The 21,250-nt window shown below is 46.0% G+C and overlaps 2 protein-coding genes across 2 annotated transcripts in view; one reads left to right on the plus strand and one right to left on the minus strand.

Moving 5' to 3' along the window:
* DLEC1 (DLEC1 cilia and flagella associated protein) overlaps positions 1-10,742 on the plus strand; it is a 33,233-nt gene extending 22,491 nt beyond the window's left edge. Inside the window, exons 27-37 of the mRNA XM_038129124.1 lie at positions 6-76; positions 699-916; positions 1,877-2,011; positions 3,265-3,387; positions 4,381-4,475; positions 4,562-4,646; positions 5,174-5,383; positions 6,292-6,453; positions 7,400-7,553; positions 8,155-8,275; positions 9,895-10,742. Of these exons, the coding sequence (XP_037985052.1) occupies positions 6-76; positions 699-916; positions 1,877-2,011; positions 3,265-3,387; positions 4,381-4,475; positions 4,562-4,646; positions 5,174-5,383; positions 6,292-6,453; positions 7,400-7,553; positions 8,155-8,275; positions 9,895-10,003 (1,483 nt within the window). The 3' untranslated portion in view covers positions 10,004-10,742. The remainder of the gene's footprint in view (positions 1-5; positions 77-698; positions 917-1,876; positions 2,012-3,264; positions 3,388-4,380; positions 4,476-4,561; positions 4,647-5,173; positions 5,384-6,291; positions 6,454-7,399; positions 7,554-8,154; positions 8,276-9,894) is intronic.
* Positions 10,743-10,900: 158 nt separating this feature from the next.
* Positions 10,901-20,817, minus strand: ACAA1 (acetyl-CoA acyltransferase 1). The gene is made up of 12 exons (XM_038129125.1): positions 20,598-20,817; positions 19,693-19,786; positions 19,382-19,439; positions 18,515-18,594; positions 18,024-18,066; positions 16,434-16,532; positions 15,864-15,944; positions 14,032-14,222; positions 13,764-13,943; positions 12,941-12,996; positions 12,308-12,453; positions 10,901-12,005 (listed from the first exon to the last, which is right to left on the minus strand). The coding sequence occupies exons 1-12, from the start codon at positions 20,784-20,786 to the stop codon at positions 11,930-11,932; spliced, it is 1,293 nt and encodes a 430-aa protein (XP_037985053.1). The 5' UTR covers positions 20,787-20,817; the 3' UTR covers positions 10,901-11,929.
* Between the last annotated feature and the right edge of the window lie 433 nt (positions 20,818-21,250).

The following is a 21,250-nucleotide window of genomic DNA, read 5'->3' on the forward strand; positions in this document are numbered from 1 at the left end:
TCCAGGTTTGGCACTCAAGTCTCAGGAGGGTTCCCTGTGCTTCGGAGGGTCCAGCTCAACAATCCCAGTCCCTTTGGTAAGGATGGCTTTTGTACAGCAAACATTGATGCTTTTATGTTCCTTGTAGAAATGAAAGTAGAAGGAGCCATTAGCCTGTAAATTGACAGGCATACTTGTTTCCTAATGAAGATGTTTTTAAATAGAGGGTGACTCAATGTGCTGCTGCTATGCAATTGCACATCCCATCTTGATGTAGATGAGTTTTCCCTCATTGAAATCGTAGGAATTCAGGATTTTCCATCCTGTTTTTATGAATTTCTTACAACACTAAGCCTGGTGAATCAGATGTGCTACCTGCTTTTTACTGGCATCATCTGACTCTAGTCTTTTTAGCTCTTGAGTGAAATTGTAAGCTTTTCAGAGCAAAGTCAATCTCCTTTTTTTTTTTAAATTCTACTAAATCCATTTGCTTAAACAAAATACTCATAATTTCTTTTGATTATAGTTTAGGACATAGAAAGTGGCCAAACTATAGCAAGCTCTTCAATAATTTTCATTTACAGCAAACATGAGAAACCTAAGAGATGCACTTTAATACAAATCAGTTGACAGACACAAATTTGATATTCTGGTACCAACTAAGCCATGAGCCCTCTCACTGGCTAGAAGAAATTATCCTTTTTTCCTTTCCTATTCAGATATCCGCCTGGACTTGGAAGTTTACAACCAAGAGCCAGATGATGAAAAGCTGGTGGACCTCTTGGTGCTCTTTGGAGACCCTTTTCCTCCTGTGGACATGGCTGGAAAGGAGGCTGCATCGAGTGGTAGCACCTCAGAGTCAGAGGTCGTGTTAAAGCTGGATCCAGCTGCCATTCCCTGTGGGAGCATTTATCCAGCTTTGGAAACCACAGATGAGGTCAGCTCTGAGGCTGTTTCTTATACTGCTGCCGAGATACATGATGGGTTTTTTGGCACGAAGGGTTGAAAACAATAACAGGAGATAGAACTTGTAACTAAGAGCTGGATTGTTAAAAGAAATGGCAGCTCTTCTCCCAGTTAAACATGCAATATGTGGGTAGGTGGCTTTGGGGACCAGCAATCTGTTTCCAGAGTGAGCTATAAGCAATTAGTTCTCCTTAAAAACGTTAAAAAAGCTAAAGAAATACTATTTAAAATGCTGTCACTGACAAACTATTGTCATTACATGAAAGAATTAAAATAACTAAAACCCCTCAATTTGGCTCTGCTTTTCTCGTGGGTGCTTTCTGGTGTCAACATGTGCTGTAGTCAGGGAGCAGAACCTACCCTGCAGATTTCAAATTGCAGCTAATGATATGGAGGTATTTATCCCAGTGCTAAAAGTAGATTGGTTCTGTTAGAATATGGTAACATCTATTACACATGAGGTTTGATTATAATGTGGCAATTTAGTGTCTTGAGGGGCAGGGAGTGACAGGGAGAAGGTATCCCCCAGGATATTGTGTATTTCTCTGGCAAAAGCTTCACACAAAAGATACAAAAATCACATTTTCTGTGCTTCAGCTCAGCATGCACAGTTGTTCTGAACACAGCTCTAACCTTTTTTGTGCACAAAGGGAACGGTACTGCCCCAGAGTGCTGGTTTGTATAATGGGCCAGAGATGGGTAGAACTGGACCCAAGCATGCACATTTTCCAAGAAATTCAGGAGCAGTTTCAGGAGAGCTACTCTGTGGATGAGAAAATTAATGTACAGGACACATCCACGTGTCCAGCCCTTGTGCCAGAAAGAAACTGGAGCTGGCCATGCTTCCGGACCAGTTCCCTGTGCACATCACTCACATTCCTCCCTTGCAGTGTAACAGTTTTAACCATTCCCCACCCCTGTGTCTCTGCAGCTTCCAGGTTCTGACAGCAAAGAGATGGAAATCAGCAGCCAGGAGTCTGCAGGAGAGAAAAATATCTCTGTGCTTATCCGACCTCATGAGGGGGTGCCTGCAGACAGCCCCTACTCCGTTGCTCCGAGGCAGATAGTAAGCTTTTCCATTTTCTTTGGGCTTAGATTTAGCACATTTTCTGTAGGGCAGAGGAGACAGAGAAGGAAAATGAGGTAGCTTTGAGTTTGATTTGAGGTAGACTCTCCTAAACAGTGAAATACCAGGCTGGGAAGCTTTGGAGATGATCATGAGGAGTTTGCAAGGTTGACAGAAAGTGTCCTATCTACATCTGAGCAGTGACCTGATGACTGGACTTCAGTGTTAGTTGTACTCCACAGTGACATCTCTGGTCTTCTCCCTTGGGCTGGCATGGTGAAATGTGGGAGCCATCCAGCCTGAAGCTCTGGAAACATGCAGAGCTGGAAATCAGGCTGCTGGAAAGGGGTCCTGTGTAGATAACTCATGGATAAACCGTTGTAACCCACAGTGCTTCACAAGTGAGTTGTGCAAATACAGGCCACAGTGTCACAATCCCTTAGGAATATCACAAGGTAAAGACAGCACTGGAAAGATCTAGCTATGAGTGACAGGGTTGTCCAAAACATCAGTGTGCCAATTTTATTTTTAAATATTTTTTGCCAAAGGGTTTCAGCTACAAGTTAAAATGAGCTAAAGATTACATAAAAGAAATGATGACAGAAGTGAAGCTGCAGTCAGCTCTGAGGTGGCTGAGGCTGAGAAAGGTCAGACAAACAAGTGCCTCACTGTGGAGGCAGCTTTTGTGGGGTGTAGCCAGCAGCAATGTCAGGATTTAACCATAACCTGCATAATTCACCTAAAGAAAGCAGAATCTAGTCAACCTGTAAATCCCAGAAAATCCACTGCAGCTGGCTAGTGCATGTGATTGCATTCCCTGCTGTCATATAAAACTAAAACATAGCCAAGACTAAACTGAACTGTAAAATACTCTTAGTTCACACTTGTAACTCTTCAAAAAATGTTTCCTATATATGCAAGTTGTGGAATAATCACCTGAGGTAGCCAGGGAGTAAGAGTGGACAGAACCGGGTATTTTCAAAAACAAACAGAGGAGTACATATGTTTGTGGACTTAGAGAGTTGGTCTGTGACCGTGCTTAAACCCTGTTGATGCTAAAAAGTGGCCACAGTGATATTTGCAGTTGAAGTAATTGTCAGTTTTGCTGTCACATGTTGGCATTTTCGTGCAAGCCTGAGCCCGTGCCCGGGGGATTGCATGCTGCTTGTGCAACTCAGTTTTGGCAGCTGAGTCCCGAGGTTCTTGTGCAATCCCGGCGGGTCCGGGCACTAAACGCTCTCTCCCGGCCGCAGGTGGTTCCAGGAGGTGGCAGCAGCGACGTTTACATCTCCTTCACCCCGCTCGTCCTCCCGGACACCGAGACTGAGCTGTGTTGTGACGGGCTGCTGCTGGGCTTCATGAGCCTGGACGACAAGGTAAACTGACTGTCACAGCAAGGCCAAAGGGGAATATCGTTTCCCTTCCTGTAATTTATGTACAGGCTGCTGTTACCTGGCCAGTCTGTGTAAACAGTCCTGTTCCTGCTATCCTGTACATCCTTCCTTAGCCAGGGTTGTTCATCTGTTGCATTTCTCTTCGAGCTTGGAAGCATTCTGGGGTGGGAACGTCACCATCTTCTTGCATTGTCTGGGGCAGCAGACCCCAGCCAAAAGCCCAGGGGTTTGAAATGCTATCACAACATCAGGTTTTATTGATAACAGTAGTTAACAATAGGAGTGAGACTCAGGACTGCTGAGTCCTGTTCCTGGCTCTGCATCCACCTTCCTGTGTGAATTTGGACAGCATACCTCTCCTCTGGGAAACTTCCTCTTCAGCAACTGCTGATGTGAGGCTCGACCAGGGTTTTATGAATGGCTGAGTGATTCTCTGACATTAATTGTTGCAAATGTGCAAGGTAACCTGAATGAATGCTAATAGAACGTTCAAGAAAAACAACCCTAATAATCCTTATTCCTGAAGAAAGAAATGTAGAATAATGGAGTCCTGGAATGGTATGAGTTGGAAAGGACCATCTAGCTCTGCCCCCGTGCCATGGGCAGCTACACCTTTAACCAGAAAAAGTTGCTCCACACTCCATCCAGCCTGGCCTTGAATGCTTCCAGGGATTCCGCACAGAATCTGTGCGGCATCCACAGATTCTCTGGGGAACCTGTTCCAGGGCTTCACCACCCTCAGAGTGAAGAATTTCTTCCCAACATCTGATCTAAACCTGCCCTGCATCTGTATCACCCACAGCCCTTCAGAGTCCAGCTACTGCTTGGCCTCTGCTGTTCCATCATGTCTTACATACAGGCACTACATTGCCAAACAGAATCCTATTTTGGTTGACAGCCTCTGGGGCTCGAAGCAGCATTTCAGGTTTAGTGCTGCCATTTCCCACATGATTTCTGTTTCCCTGCTGCTGTCAGCTTGCCAAGAGGGTGCCCAACAAGGTGCGGCGCAGTCATGGCTACGAAGCTCCACCGTTACGAGTGCACATGGAGGCTGTCCTGAGGCATCCCCTGTAAGTCCCACAGCTCACAGCTGCCACCCTCATGGATGGGTCAGCCTGGGACAGGGCTGTGACTGGCCCTGGTTCTTTACACTCAGGTTGGAAGTGGAGATGGATCACGACAGAGGAATGGTGTTTTATTCAGTGGCGAGTGATCTCCTACCTGCTAAGCCTTTTTTTGGAGTGAGTATTTCCCACACTGATGTATTTGGCTGCTATGTATTGCTGTGCTGCTGGGAGAACTCAGAGCTGTGTAACACAGGATTTGTGAAAATGCATCCTAATCACCAGTAGCCTCATTTTCTATATTGCACATAACAAGATAGGGAATAAAAAAGCACTACAAGTACTTATTAGCCAGGAATAAGAAAAGCTGAGCTCAGACAATGCCTGTTTTATTCAAATTTTTCTTTCATTGTAAGGGAGTTTGTAAGTAGAAAAATAAGTTCTGATTTTCAAGACATAAAGATCCAAAAGCAAAATGAGTCACTTCAATTGTGTGACCCTTAGCATTTGAAAACTTAGACTTTATTATGTTACTTTTATTTTGGTTTTTCACTCAATAAATATTGAGTAACACAGGTAGAAAATACTGGGTTGCTTTGGGGTAAAATCCTTCAGATCCCTGCTGGTGCTTCGTGACCAGACAGAACAACACAGACCTCTCTAGGGAGTTAAAACTGACCAGTTCTGAATCATTTCTCCCCCAGGTTTTGACAGATGCAGTAATTACTCAGAGTTTGAAACTCATGAATTGTACCAAGGTTCGGCTGTACTTCAGACTCTTTCTGTCTACACCCTCTATGCCCTTCAGCCTCTCCAGCACAGATCCCAAAAAGAACACTGAAACATCCCCCAGCAAGAAGGAGGAAAGGGAACAGCAACTGCAACATGTACTTTATCCACAGCAAAACATGCTGGTAGGCTCAAAAATAATAATCCTGTGCCAGATTGGAGAGTTTAGTAATTGGTGTGTTAGTGTGGCCCAGAGGAACCACAGAAAAACACAACTGGCATAGGAATTTCCCAGTTTCAGGGGGAATGGTGGTGTATTAGCAAATGCTAACTGCTGCCGTTTTGCCTGCTACATTGCAGGCACAGATTTTTTTTTTTTCCTGCAAATAATCTTTTTTTATTCCTGATGTGCTTTTCCCATCAACTCTGACCTGTTGCAAATTCCTGCAGAAAACCCTGTGGGTTTGCAGCTCACTTAAATCAATAGCCATATATATGTTGGACAAATTAAAAGATTTCCAAGGACTGCAGTCTTCCCTCATTTCCTTAAATTAGATGCAGGCAGTGCAAGGAGAGGAAAATTTGATTAGTTTGGGGTGTACAAATTACATTAAAGGAAATGAAGTCCCAGAGTAGAGAATTAGGTAACCTGCAAAGAATGAGTAACATTTGCAAAGAATGAGTTGCATTTTTGAAGTGTGCTTCTCATTTTGGTGTGTTCATTTTGACATGGAGACACATCTCAATTCTGCATGTGTGGAAGAAAGAGGACTTAGATGTCTAAGACAGTTTTGGGAACATGGTATTTGTACCCTCAGGAACTCAAAACATTTGGCTTGCTAGAGACTGTTTCTCCCCTGTGGTTCAGGGATCAGCTGTTCACCTTTACACTCCATCTCTGTGTACTGGATTCATAGGAAATAGCTGTGTTTTTTTCTTTCATTGTATTGCTTTGTTCCAGTGGGAATTTGGCTGCTGGCATGACACCTTTGGGTTCCAGTGGGAAAATGTGTGACTGGGCCTTTGTGTACTTTGGATTTCCTGCACACAGTGTCATCTTATGTGATGGTCATCAGAATTCCTCTTCCCACAGGTGAAAGTGTCATTCCACACGAATCTGGAGTTACTCAGGTATCAACATTTGCCAGAGACCCAGCTGCTTCCTGGATGCCAAGTGCTCCAGCTGGAGAGTGGGGAGAGAAAGCTGAAGTTTAATCAAAATCTGGTCATTGAGCACAGTAACTACACTACCCAGGTGAGGTCAGGACAGGGTCTCTGGGGCCTGGGAAAGGGCTGTTTCAGCAGCATCTCTGACTTGGATTAGGATTTGCTCAGCCTTGAATTACAGGCACCTCTGGAGTAAATGGGGTCATCCAGGTAAAGTAAATGGCTGTGGGGTTGCTGTCTGCTGAGACTGCAGGTGATTCCCAGGTGGGCTGTGCAGGTTGGGGTCACACCCTGGTGCTGGGAGCCCAGCTCTGCATGGGAGCCCGGGTGACACTCAAAGGGCCACACAGCCAGTCACAGGATGACTCTGAGACAGGGGTCAGGGCTGTCTCAGGGAACAAGCCATGCCTGAGGCACCAGGCAGTGCCTCCTGCAGCAACCAAGGGCTTCTGGAAAGGCTCCTGACTCTGTTGAGCTCCTGCAGTGTGGTCAAAGCCCAGGTGCATGTAAAGACTGATCCCTTCCAGTCAGAAATGTATAACCCCCTTCCCAGCCTTCAGCACCCAGTACACTGCAGGCACTTCTCTTTTCATACCAGGTACTTCTGAGGCATGACCTGTGTAAGACTGAGAACCATACCTAAGATACAGTCAAGTGAATCATAATCTTGGGCAATCTGCACAAACTGAGTGACTCATAGTGGGCCATATACAGTCCTGAGGGACCAGGAGATGCTGTAATGTCTGCAGCTCCACAGAAAACCCTAAAAACAAATGAGAACGTTCACTCTGTGTTACTTCATTAAGACCACAGTGTCTGGTATGAAAACCTATCCCAAAAAAGTAATACACAAGCAACTACTTCATTCACTCAAGGCTGTAGAATGAGAATTTACTCTATTGTGAAAGAACACAGAACACTGATTCTTGATTCAGTGGTTGGGGTTAAGAATGATCCAGCTAGAGCAGGAATTACTAAAGCTCTATAAAACTGAGGTGGGTTTTATTTTCTTTTCCCTTTCCCCTGTTTTGCAGCTGGTCCCAGTGACTGCCTACCTCACTGTTCCAGTCCTGGAGCTCTCTTGTGACAGGGTTGATTTCCAGACCTGCTTTGTTGCACAGACCAAGACAGAACATGTCTTCCTGTATAACAGGAGTGGCTGCAGAAGCTACTGGACTGCTTTGCTGGGTATTCTGGTTTTGCAATTGATTTCCTTGTTACAGAGTTTCACTATTCAGTGTTTTTATTAAGACTGCATGCACTCACTCAATATAGGGGCAATATGTGATGATCCTGGGTGCAAACATGGTCTGCTTTTGTTCTCACTTTTATGGGCTTTTCCCTTCCTCTTTCCTCTCCCTTTTTTGACATTGTTGTACCACTGCTGATTTCAGCAGTTACTCCACATCTAACCAAAAGATTGAGTCTCAGCCCTCACAATGCTTGGGCATGCTCTGCTCATTCATAAATCAGTCCTGAGGGGCAACAAGAAGCAGCAGCTCCTCATGGGTTCACTTTGAGCATGAGCCTAATGCTGTTAATAATAGATGGGCTCCAGAGGAAAGAAGATCAGGGCCTTATTATTTCAATGTGGAGACCACTAATCACTGCCCTTGATTGGAAGACAAAAACAGAGTCTGTGCACATGCACAGAAAGCCTCTGGCAGTGTGAGACATGATGTGTTAGTTGCTCAGCAAAGAGCTGCATTGCCATGAGGGCTGCTTGCTGTACACACTTACTCAGAGGGTCCTGTATGGCTTTGTTTGACATTTGCCCCTTCCACTGCAGATGAACAGAAAAACCATAAGGCCCTGCAAGTATTCTCCATCTTCCCAACCAAAGGCATTTTGGAGGCACGTGAAGGGGAGGCACCTACCAGAGAGATTCTGCAGATCAGCTTTGCTGCAAGGTACAGTTAACAGGACTGAAATTGTGCTCTTCACAGAGAGCTGGGGTTGTTCAGCCTGGAGAAGGCTCTGGGGAGCCTCAGAGCCCCTTGCAGTGCCTAAAGGGGCTCCAGGAGAGCTGGAGAGGGACTTGGGACAAAGGCCTGGAGTGATGGGACAAGGGGTAATGGCTTCACACTGCCAGAGAGCAGGGTAAGGTTAGAAAGAACTTTTGCATTATGAGGGTGGTGAGGCCCTGGCACACGTTGCCCAGAGAAGCTGTGGCTGCCCCATCTCTGGAATTGTTTAAGGCCAGGCTGGATGAGGCTTTGAGCAGTATGGTCTAGTGGAAGGTTTTCCTGCCCAGGGCAGGGGCTTGGAACAAGATGAGCTTTGCTGTCTCTATCAACCCAAAACATTCCATGATTCTGTGATGACCCAAAGACTTTAATTTATTTGTTCTGATTAGGGAGATGTAACTCATGTAAAAAAAAAACCAACATTTTTCATTACAAAGTATTTTTGGAGGCTATCACATGGTGGCAGCAAGTTAAAATAAGTCTGTCCTAGTGATTTCAGTGAGCTCTGAAAACTGCTGACAGAAAAATTTCAAGCAAACTGTAGGTGAGTTATTGCCATAACTCCTCTCTCCTTAGAACACAATCCAGTGCTTTCCATCACTGGAGCCACTGATTCTGCAGTGGGATGGAGCCTTGAGCAGCTGCTCTAAACTGTCCCTACTTAGAGGAGCATGGTGGTCCAGAAGCCTCCCCAGACTGCCTAAAATTTACTGGAATTCTGCTGAATATGCCTGAAGCACTCCTTTTTGTCTGACAAATGCACTAATCAGCATGGCTGAAAATGCCTGGAAATAGCAGAAAGCAAAGATGTTGCTGTATAGCAACCAGCTCATCCGTGGGGCTCCATAGGAAGAATTCCCAACACAGCAGAGTATGGGATCAGTGTGGCAGTAGGAGATAATTATATGAAAGGTGTGAGGTGATTTTAATAATTCAGCTCCCCAAATCAGTGGTCTTTCTGCAGGGGAATTGTTTTATGAGAAGGAAAAAAACAAAGACTGGCAGAAAGAGGCATTGCCTCAGGCCCTTAGAACAGCTGGCACTCAGACACAGAGAAGTCCTTCACAGAAACAGTCTCAGGAGCACTGAGTGGCATTAGCCTTGGGCAAATAATGCTCTTCAACTTGGTGCAAAACTAGAGTTGTAACCTTTTTTATGTTAATTAACAATCTGGACTCCACTGACTGCCCCTTGTCTCAGGGGAGTGACAGAAACTTTTCCCTTCACACTTTGTCACAGGGAGGAGTTTTCACATCAAGGCAGTGCAGGTGTTTGCTCTAAGCAGAGCTTCCTTTCATTTATTCACCTGAACCAGAATTTCACAAGTAGGATGATATTTTCATTCTTGCAAACATGAATCCAATGTCTTCTGGCACAAAAACGTCCTTTTCAAACACCATGTATTGTACCTGTGGAACACAGCCCTGTGGACTTGGCACCAACATTAGTGACCTGTGCTTGTGACTTGGAGCATTCTTAGGCCACCACTGTCCCCTTTTCACCTCATCCCTAAACACAGGACTGCATGTAGCTGTAACTGAACTTCTTGCTGTGCATTTTAGGAGCAACACTGACTATGAAGCAATTGTGACCATTTCTGGAATGCTGGAAGAGAAGCCTTGCAAGCTGCACCTCAGAGGGAGAGGAGTGCACCCTGGGAAGGTGGATTGAGCAGGACAATGGGGGACAAATGTCAAGGTAACAGGTTGGATGCAGACGTGGCAGCAGCTGAGCCTGTATTTTCATCTACTTCTGTTTTTAGTGGGGACTGGAATTTTAGCAGAATGAAAATTTAGGTTATGAGGAAAGAAATTCTCATGGTACCTTAACCAGTCATCATCACACTCTGTACTGTTAATTTTATTGCTGTGATAAGCTTAGCTTTAGGCACAGAACAAGATTTTAAATTGCAAAGCACCTCTGTCAGGCCAAAAGTCAGGCCTGAGGTCTGACCAAATCAGGCCAAAGCTCTCTGCAGAGCCCAGCATGCCCTGAATCACAGCTAAAGACTATTCATACCTTAAAGTACCTTTTGTTTTGCCTCATTTATTTGTTTGACATTAAGATGGACATTGACACATAACAAAACAAGAATTGGTGAACAGGCCAGCATTTCCCAGACTGTTTTCTCAGTGCCTTACATGAAAAGGGGAAGAGAGAACTTTCCCTGGTCTCCTTGGAAAATTACCAACCTGTGTGTTTCATCGGGCTTGGGCCTTGAGAACATCCCCTTCAGCAAGAGAGGGAGGAACCCTTCTTCCTTTTCATTCTTTCTCCCCACATGGTTCTCATTTACTCTCACTTCTCTTTAAACTATTTTAGTATTATTTTAGCTAAAGGTCGCTGGAATTCCCACTTCTGAGTCTGCTAAATTTTCCACTTCCATTAAATAAAAGGCTTTTGTAAATGGCTCATTATCCCCTCTAAATAATTCAATTTTTTGGCTCTAAGACAGGGCCTGTGTGATTGCTGGGTGAGACAGGCTACAGCATGGGACTGTGAAAATATCAGAGAGCTCTAACTCGGCATGACCTTCAACTAAAAATCATCATAAAAAGGAAACAAATGTATTGCAAGAACCCAATTGTATTATTAAGTGCAAAAACAAAAGTCAGAACAAAGAACTTCAGTTTGTTACAGATTTAAAGCAGCAATGAGTAAATTTCTTTTTCAAGCTGAGTTTCAGTGATCTTCCTGTTCAGACAAGAGAAGAAACAAGGGATGACAAAAGACACAAGATAGAACATGTTTGTATTAGCACTGAAGGACTGAGCTGTCACTGATGTTCATGTAGTGCTTGCAGTAAATGTAATGCTGCTATTTGCTCTGTGTTAGGTAAGTAAATATGATTAAGCACAAGATTGTCCTTGGAGTCACACAAACTGACACTCAGACTTGTAAAAGAAGGAATGGCCACATCCAAATCCTGGCTTCTAGCAATTCAAGAGAACCTTTCCATTCAGGCATTTCCTGTCGGAATTATGTTCCAGTCCTGCCACTTTCCCCCACTGGAAAGAGGCTTCAGAGCAGCTCCACCAGCAGCGAGCTACAGCACATCCTCCAGTGTAGGGACAGTTTAAGACACAGACAACTTCTGACTGGGCTAGGACAGACACAATTGTAAAGGCAAGGAGGTCAAGTCTTTTCTTCAAAACAAGCTCTTTCAAACTTCTTACAAAATGGTGGAATCTTTTAAGGAAATGCTGGAAAAGTCTTATCATGTGGACTGACGTCTTCATTTTGAGTGACTCTTTTTGCCAATTTGTCATACAAAAATACTGTCCCATGAACTCTGGTAGTATTCAGAGAGTAAAGAGATCAATTCAATTAAAAATATTCATTCATAATCACCACACCAAGGGCTGTAGTTGAATTTCAGCTGAGCTAATTTCTTATGTCAGGAAGCCATGTGCCAGTTTTGCATTTCCTCACCTTTGCAGAACTGCACCATTAATTCTACTTCACAATTTCCGCCTAAAATTTGTAGATCTAGTAACAAATCCCAGAACCCACTTGATTGCAGTGGAAATCACTTGCTATGCCTAGGGAAGGCAGAGAGGGAGCTGAGGTGTTGTTGTGTCAGCACTGGAGCTCGCTTCACTTCCCCGGGTACTCGAACACGGCTGCGGCGCCCATGCCAGTGCCAATGCACATGGACACGACTCCGTATGCTCTGAAACAAAGAGCATGTGGAACTAAGGGCAAAGAAAAAGACAGCTCAGGTTTACATCATCCAGGGAAAAGAATAAAAATAAAGAATACAATAAATTTGAGCTGTCTACTGCTCTCGTTTCACTAGGAGAGCCCTGGGGAATTCAGGTTCAAAGCCATCCATGGGATGGAGAAAGCTCAACCCAAAGGGACAGTTACCTCATCCAAGGGATGGAGAAAGCTTAACCCAAACTGGTGACTCCTGAGCCTTTGGGAGCTGCACACCCAGCAGGTGTGAGGCCAGTGCTGATGCTCAGCACTCACCTCTTCCCTCTGCGCTTCAGCTCGTTGAGCAAAGTGACGACCTGGCGAGCACCAGTACAGCCCAGGGGGTGTCCCAGTGCTATGGCTCCTCCCAGGGGGTTCACCTTCTCCATGGGAATGCCCAGCTTTTCAACACAGTACACAGCCTGCAAAGACACAGGGAATGATTTCATGGAGACACTCTTGTCTTCCTTAGTTCTCAGCTCTCGTCGTGCAGGTCAGAGGCCTGACCCCAGCTAGACCATCGTTCTCAGGGGAAAGGAGTGGAACTGATCCAAGGCAGAGAAGTGAGCTAAAACTGTTCACTTCATCTCAAACTGAGCCCACACACATTCAGACAACCTGACATTAAATCACAGCCCTGGTGAAACAGATGTTGCAAGTTGGTATGAGAGCACAATAGCCTATTCTTACTTAGTGGACTTTTTTTTTTCCTAATATTAAGCTGTATAAGCAATGTCCCGGTCATTTTTATTTAAAGGAAAAGGAAAATAGTCTGCACATGCTATTATGCTATAACATTTGGCTGAAGATGTAATATGTGGAACAAGTTAAAAATCTTAACCTGGAGGCCGAGCTGAAATACACTCAGTTGCCAAGCAATGCAGCAACACAAACATGATGCTCACTCACCTGGCTTGCAAAGGCTTCATTAATTTCATATATATCAATGTCATTCAGAGTCAGACCTATGGGCCAGAAAAGTCAGGAGTTAAAAGGAGATATTTTTGCCTCATGACTATACCGAAGAGAGTAATTGCCTGACAGCCTCCCTCTATGAATTCCAGCTCTACTCCATCTAAGAAAGAGGAACCTCAGCTCCACGTGGCACATCTACACTTGAACGAGTTTATGTACAGCAGGGTCTAAAGACTGCAAAACATCCCAGTTCATGGCATTGTGTCACTGAGTCTGCCAAGTTTCCTCAGATTAAGTGTGATTTCTCTGCAGAGGGATTAAGGATTGAAAGGTGTTTGGAGAAGAGAAGATAAAGCTACAGGTGGGCATGGGACTGTAGCCAGGCCAGGCTGAATCAGCTCATCAGCTACAAATGCTGTTTAACCCAATGAGTGTGGTAAAAAACCTAAGTAAGATGAAAAAATTGTAAAGAGAAAAAAAACATCAGAAACCAAACACAAAACCACCCCCTACACAGTGGCCATAATAAAGAAGAGAAAACAGCACTAAGTGAACATTAAATCACTTGCCACATGTCAACTCTTGTTGAGTCTGTGCAGGGATTTACTCCTGAGCTTCTCAAAGGTGAGTGAATGACAATTTACACACCAGTACAAGGGAAAAGCATTGCAACAATCCGAGGCAGGACCTCTTTTAAGGTTTCAGATTTAACGTCACTGTTCCTGAGGCCAACAGCTGCACATGCTTGAATATTATAACCTTAAATCTCAGTCCAAGGAGTCTGATCTGCTTTGCCTGAACGTCAGATGGTTCTCACCTGCCTTTTCCACAGCAACAGGGATGGCATAGGCTGGCCCTATGCCCATCACATCAGGTGGCACCCCCACCACAGCAAAGGACCTCAGCACCCCCAGCACTGGCAGTCCCAGCTGTGCTGCCTTGGAGCGTTTGGCCAGGAGAACAGCAGCTGCTCCATCGCTGACCTGGCTGGCATTCCCTGTTGGAAGAGATCTATTAACATGCTTTTTGTTCTAGTAAAGGCAGGTAAACCAGAGGAACAGCACAAACTTAACAGCTGAGCTGACCTGCTGTAGTGCTTCCATCCTCTTTGAAGGCAGGTTTCAGCTTTGCCAAGCCTTCCAGTGTTGTGGAGGGCCTGATCCCTTCATCTTGGTGCACAATGATTGTTTTTTTGTTGCCCTCATTATCTGCCACAGTGGTCTTCACTGGAACAATCTCTGTTTTAAACAGTCCCATCTGCTGAGCTTTTGCTGCTCTGGTAAAAAAAAAAAAAAAAAAGAGTATGAAAGGTTAAAATATTTTGGAGGGGAAGGGCAGGAGAACTAGAACTAAAGTGAAAGAAAGCAGTTAGAGAATGAACCAAGGTGGGATTTGGTACATCATTGCTGAGTGGTAGTCAAGACAACAGGCAAATTCTTACTTCCATTCATGGAAAGACAAACTTTTTACCTCTACATCAACATTATGGGCATTGTCCCCAAATCTGGGTCACAGGATCAGTCATTTCAGAGCAATATCACCATTCTGTTCCCTTCAACACCTCTGTGCCTGACTGACCACCACCAGCCCCCAACATGAAGTTTATTTTTTTCAGGGGTACAGCCACATCACAATTGTACGAGAATAATGAACCCTGAACTAGCAGCAGTCAACAACTGTCATAACCAGGCAGAATACAATTAACTAAACCAAAATCAGCTCAAGCCACATAGATTTAATCTTTCCTATCAGCAAGATATTTTAAAAATCTAATTAAGTTTGTCAAAGCAGAGCTTATTTAGATTTACCTTCCCGAGGTAAATATTTCACAGAGAATACAAATTGCAGACTAAAAGCTTGTTTTACACCTTCATCACTTTGTACTTTTACCAATAAAATAGTCAATGCTGCCAGGTAAGTGAGAATTGGAGCAAAGTGCTGAAGGACAGGTCAGTAACTCCACAGATATTCTGAGACCAAGGCCAGAAAGTCATCCCTTGCTTCATGTGAGTGTGAGGATCACATTCACATACCCTTTTGGTTATCAGTTCCATGGCAATGAGAAAGGCTGGCATGCCAAGTTCCCTGAGCAGCAGGGCCGGAATTTAAAGGTTAACTACCCTGTGCAGTGGCTTCCTGTGTTAGATAAATAACTGGACCAGGCTGACGCTTAAACAGAGCTCTGAAAGCCAGTTTAACTCTTTGATGGCAGGAACTTTACCCTATCACCTGCCACTGCTCTGGCAGCACAGCCCCACAGATTCTGGGGTCAGTTGACTTTGGCATTGATTTAACCCAGAGGAAGGTTATCAGAGGTAGGACTGGACTCACTCAGAGCCAAACACCTGCAGCGAGGACAAGCCCCTCTTCTCACAAGCTCAGCTGTTCTCTACCAACAGCCACACTCAACTAGTCCCTCATGGGAAAGGCTCCTCCTGCTGCTGCTCCCACGTTCAGGTTCCAGTGATCCTCAGCCAAAGCCACTATGAAAATACCTCACCAGGCACTCGTTCCAGAAACCTCCCTGAGGTTCTGTCACAGAAACACAGAATGGTTGGGGTTGGAAGGGATCTTAAAGATCATCCAGTTCCACCCTCACTGCCATGGGCAGGGACCTTTGGATGCTGGAACAAGCAGGGCACTCACTGTTCAGGGTGTGTGTGCCCAGTGACACTTGTGTGAGATCAGTCCCACAATCCCAGTACAGCTCTGGACTCCAGTTCCCCCATCACCCACAACCCTGCACAGGCACTGCATTGCAGTTCCACCCCCTCAGGCTTCTTTGCTCACTGTTAAGGACTAGAAGGCAACGCAAAGGCTGCACTTCACCAGGAAGCAGCAGTGTGTTTTCTAGCTGTTCTTATTTCTTAACTAAAAGGTTAAAAAACCCCAAAAGACTACCAAAACCAGCAATTACTTTTGTTGGGAAGCCAAGGCAAAGGCATCTTGCTTCTTCCGGGAAACTCCAAACTTCTCTGCCACATTTTCTGAGGTTATTCTGGGGAAAAAACATCACAGAGTTAATCCAAGGACACATCTACTGGAGCTGCACTGGCTTCTACTAAGATCACACGAGGTATAAGCAATGGCTTTAGTTTGAAAGCCAAAATATGATTAAGCACGAGATTGTCCTAGGAGTCACACAAACTGACACTCAGACATGTAAAAGAAGGAATGGCCACATTGAAAGCCAACTGCTGCCTTCTCAACTCAGAATTGCTGGCAGAAGCTAATCCTGAATCAAATCTAGGACCAGAACAAGGTTCAAATCCATTCTCCTTGCTCAACAAGCCATTGATCTTAAGACAAGAAAATTTTTGATCAGAGTAATTGATTTCCCCCCATTTCACGTCATTAATCTTCCACCACAGCCGAGGATGCCAACACACAGCTCCAAGCTCACCACATTCAGGTTGATTTGTAACTATGGTCACTGAGGAGACAGAGCATCTATAAAACCCTTAAACTGTGGGAAGGGAAAACTTACCCCATAGGAATAAGGCAATCTCGAGCTTTGGGGTTATCCATCATGTTGGAACTGATATCACCAGGGTTATTTGCACTTCTGAGGGACATTGTTTCCACTCTAAACACAAGAAAAATTTGAATTGCTCCATTAAGACTGATCAAAACTCAGTATCCTGACAACATGCTTTCCCATTATCCCACAGAAACACAGCTGCTAATTAGGAACTGGCTGAGGCAGAAGCTCTTTAATCATCAATTTCAGAATTATTATGAAATGAAAACAGATTGTGAGATTCAATTGGTTCTTGCTTCACTAGAACAGGATATCAATGTCAGCAGTTAATTTCTTGTGTTTCCACAGCTAGGAAGGAATTGCTATGATTCTGGCACATTTGTCCTCAAACATAATGAGGTTCAAGGGCTGGAGTTTTCATTGAGACTGCCAACAGACATAAAAATACCACTCAGATCTTAAGAACAGGTTGGCAGTAGAAAAAGAAGTATTGAGCAAACCGTGGCAAAGAGATTTCAGTGAGTTGCACCATTTGTGTTTCACAATACAAAGAATTTCAGACATGGATCCCACAGGGTGCAATCTTTGACCCACAGATGAATTAACACTGAAGATACTCAAATTTACTGCAGAAATACAAAGCCATCAGTTAAGACTCGTGAGCTTTTGTAAGATCAATCTAGATTATGAAGCCTACAATGGGAAGAGGGTTTGAATTCTACTCTGCACCACACAAATACCTTCATGAAGAATAAATAACAAAGAAACTACTCCTGGAAAATGAAAGGCAAGCAGAAAGTAAGGCAGCTTGTAATAAGTTCTATCAGCAATTTAAACTAGCTCTAAGATGGGACACTCCATTATTGACTTCAGCTGCATCTGCTCCTGAAGGAAGGCACAGGACTGGGTTTTAAGTGAGTGAAACCCCAGCTACTGTCTCTTGGGCTTAAATCCAGGGTTTCTCCACGCTGTGGAATAGTGAGACTTGGGATAAACCCAGCTCCCAAAAGCTATTTGTAACTTATGGATTGTATGTCTTCATGGAGGACCCTGCAGAGCAGAGGCCAGACAGCTTCCCACAGCAAAACCCAGTGTCTGGCACACCCAGGGCTGCAAAGGCCATCAGTCCCTTTAAGCACAACATCTTGGTGGACATTACTGTGTGCAGCAATAATTAATGAAAGGTTAGAATTATCAAGTTATATAAAAAAGAGAACCCAGTATTTTGGCCTCAGGATTACTGAATAGTTTTTTTTCACTCCTTCTTCTGAAGTCAATGTGCATGTGGTCACTAGTATTTCCCCAAACCCAATCTAATGTTTACATAATCCTCAAAAAAATAAACACTGCTTGTGATGTTAGGACTGAAGCACAGAACAGCTCGTCTGTCCAGCACAGAACAGATCCTGTAAGTCTGCAGAACACTCATTAGCACACACAGGACATTAATTTCTTCATCCAAGAGAGCTGCTGGTCTTTCAAGAGGCTAGTAAATTGGAGATTAGCTAAAAAGCTAATTTTCTGGCAGGCTATTGCACAGAGACAGAGTGTTACCTTCAGGAAGCCTAAGCAAGGACTATGAAAATACTTCCTTACCCACAGGCCAAGCCAATGTCATACGATCCATTTCGGATGCCACCTGTAACAGCAGTGCATAAATATTCTTACTGTCATCAGGAGCAAAAGCATTTCCAGCCCAGCTGCAGTTTCCAAACACCTGAGCACCCAGTACAGCCAAATGGGCATTTCCTCAGCCTCCTGCCTGCCAGAGAGCCAGGCCAAGGAGCTGATGGGGCTGAAGCCTAACAGGGGGCCAGAGAGAACTGGAAGGACCCTTCTGGAAGCTGCCTGATATGGAGGTGATGGTGGAACTTATCCCCAGAAAACCAAGGCACTTTTCTAGGGATAAACTCGGCCACTCAAGGATATAAAAGTATTTAGCTAACACCACACTGCAAATTCCCTACAGCACAAGACATTGTCACTGTTTTACTGCTCAGAGAGGCTGGAGGACAGGAGGAATGAGCCCTTGGGGTGGGACAGGCTCTGTGTGGATCGAGTCTGATGCCAGTGCCCACAGCACCTACCAGCTATGTTGATAATGGCCTGCAGCCCCGAGGAGCACTGCCGGTTCACACTGGAGCACGGCACTGTCTCTGGAATGCCACTGGAAAGAAAGGGAATGTGGGCAAAGACTCAGTGATAAAAACCAACAACAGCAACCCAAAGCTCTAATGAGTGCATTAATCCACCTGATTAAACTTTAACCCTCAAGTTCCAGGCAGATCCCTTTATCCATTTCTTGATCTATTTGGTCCTGTACCAAGGGAAAGCAAAGTTCAAAGATAATTTCCTCACTTCATTTGCAAGTGGCTCCGAGTGCTGTTTCCCCATGGGTCTGTCTTCAGAAGGTGCTCTATAAGCAAGGCCTTGCCCTGGAGATCCTGAGCTCTGACCCAGGCCAGAAACCCTGAAAAGTTCTGTAATATTCATAAACTATGGCAGGCTGTGCCTGCATCTCTCTAAAGTAGCAGTTGTGCAGTGATTGACAGAAGCAAACACTGGCAACAGAAACTGACTGAAATATCTGGAATCTGACATCCAGCTCAGTACGAGCCACTGACCAGCACTGAGCAATGACAGATCTGAGCCCATCCATGGTTTTGGGACCAGACACAGCAGAGAGAGGTGCAGCCTCAGAGAGAGCAGCTGGGAGCCCACAGAGCATCATGTGCCTCTCAGAAGCCCAACACAGGCAGCACAAACAGATCAAACAGCTTCACCTGCCTCCCTGCCATCAGCGTTCTCAGAGCTCGATCAAAGTCCAGTTTCTAGGCAAAAGGTGATTTGGTCTAATTCCTGGGAGTTCATGAGCCTCACTGCAATCTCTGACCCTGTGCTACTCCATGGCCCAGGGAAGGAGAGGAAGAACCACAGTCTGGCTGAGAGCTTACCTTAGAAACTGTGCAACTCTTGCAATCAAGGCACCAGCTCCAGGCTGCAGCACATTCCCTGAATGCAAAGACACAATTCCAGTCAATTGGCTGCACTTCCCTCACAGGCACTGAAGGGATGTTCCCATCACCACAGCTCGGTACTGCCCAGCACTGGATCAGAGCCCCACCACCGACAGGACAGGCATGAAAACCTAATGCTACACATTAATCCCTTCCAGCCCCATAAGACTTGTGAGTACCCACAAAGGGAGCCTGTCCCACAGAGTTGCCCAGACCAGGAGTTTCACCACGCAGAGGCTGTCACTCACCCACACAGATGTCTCCCAGCACCTCAGGACGGAGGTTGACATCCTGAAGGACAGCTGTCATCACAGCAGCCAGCAGCTCATCAGGTGTTGTGTCCTAAAAGCACAGGGGATCAGCACCACCAGTGAACACCAATAATTGCCCTGGCACCAGTTCAGCCTCAGAGCACTTCAGAGCACTGGCCGGTGGTGCTAAGGCAGCTTCACTCCTCAGCTCACTGTGGTTGTTGTTTTCCTACCACAGCAGAATTATTTGCATGTTTTTACCCCTGGTTTCCTTCAGGCACTGCAACACACAGGCTGCTTTCTCACCTTCCTTGGGTTTATAGGAACACGCTCTGCAGGGCCTTCAAAATCACTCAACTACAGAGATTTATGTGACAAGACCCAGCGACTGGAGCCCCTCCATTTGTTTTGTGAAAGAAGCAGGGGGGACCCTTCAGCCGTGGGGAGCACCGCCAGCATGAGGAGACCTGTGTGCAAGGATGACAAGGAACGAGCAGCACGCTTTGGGGTCAGCCTGGCACGGTGTTCTTTCCCAGGACCCTGTGGATGCCACCCAGGGAGCAGCAGGTTCCAGAAGGGTGGCAGGTGAGGGACACCGCGGCTTCTCCGTGTGGCAGGGCAGGTGACAGCGGGCTGTGATCGCTCCCCGGGCTGCCAGGGCAGCTGGGGACACAACGCGACTCCTTCAGGGGATGCCACCGGCGCTGCCACCCCCACCACTAAAACCATCACACAGCGCTGGGATTTAGACTCTTCCAGAGCACAGCAGCGGTGTCTGGGGGTCAAGCAGGGGTCCAGCACCCGGGCGTGCACGGAGGGGAGGCGAACAAGCAGGTGTTCCTTTCCCAGTGGGGATGCCAAGCACCTGTGGGGACCGGCGGGCAGCATCCCCCGGGCCGTACCTTGAAGCCTCCGCGGCGGGCGCGGCCGATGGCGGTCCTGCGGCCGTGCACCACCACCACATCGTCGGGGCTGCTGGCCCGCGGGGGGCCCCCGGCGCAGGGCACGGCCCTGGGGGCGGCCCCCGGGCCCGGCGCGGCCCCGGCCAAGTGCCCCAGCACCAGCTGCGCCCGCCGCGCCGCCGCCGCCATCTTGTCACGGGAGCGGCTCGCTCGTTTGCATGAGCCCGCCCCCTCATTTGCATAGCAGAGGGCGAGGTGCGTCGCCTGCTCATTTGAATTCCCCGCCCATTCATTTGCATGGCGCCGCCCCCCGGCCGAACCGCGCTCCGTCCGTGAAGGCAACAGAGCGAGAGGAACAGGAAACAGAAATGGGGGAAAAGAAAGGAAAAAGGAGGGGAAAAGGGGGAAAAAACCCCGAAACGAGAAAAACAGGGAGGAAAAAGGAGGGGGAAAAAAGGTGGGGAAAAAAGGAAAAAAAAAAGGAGCAAGGGGAGGGAAAAGGGAGGGAAAAGGGAGGGAAAAGGGAGGGAAAAGGGAGGGAAAGAAATGAAGAACAGGAAAAAAGGGGGAAAGGAATAGGGCAGAGGAAATGGGGGAATGAGGGGAGGAGTGAGAAAATGAAGATGAAATAGAAATAAAGAAGAATACTCAAA

Source organism: Motacilla alba, chromosome 2 (genome assembly GCF_015832195.1).
Source record: "Motacilla alba alba isolate MOTALB_02 chromosome 2, Motacilla_alba_V1.0_pri, whole genome shotgun sequence".
NCBI lineage: Eukaryota > Metazoa > Chordata > Aves > Passeriformes > Motacillidae > Motacilla > Motacilla alba.

Excerpts from the sequence above, each read along its gene's own strand:
- ACAA1 (XM_038129125.1), bottom strand. The coding sequence starts at position 20,786 with ATGGCGGCGGCGGCGCGGCGGGCGCAGCTGGTGCTGGGGCACTTGGCC. Across the intron at positions 15,945-16,433 it reads GATTGCCTTATTCCTATGGG|AATAACCTCAGAAAATGTGG; the intron begins GTAAGTTTTCCC and ends TTTTTTCCCCAG. Across the intron at positions 12,454-12,940 it reads ATGAAGCCTTTGCAAGCCAG|GCTGTGTACTGTGTTGAAAA; the intron begins GTGAGTGAGCAT and ends GTGTCTTTGCAG.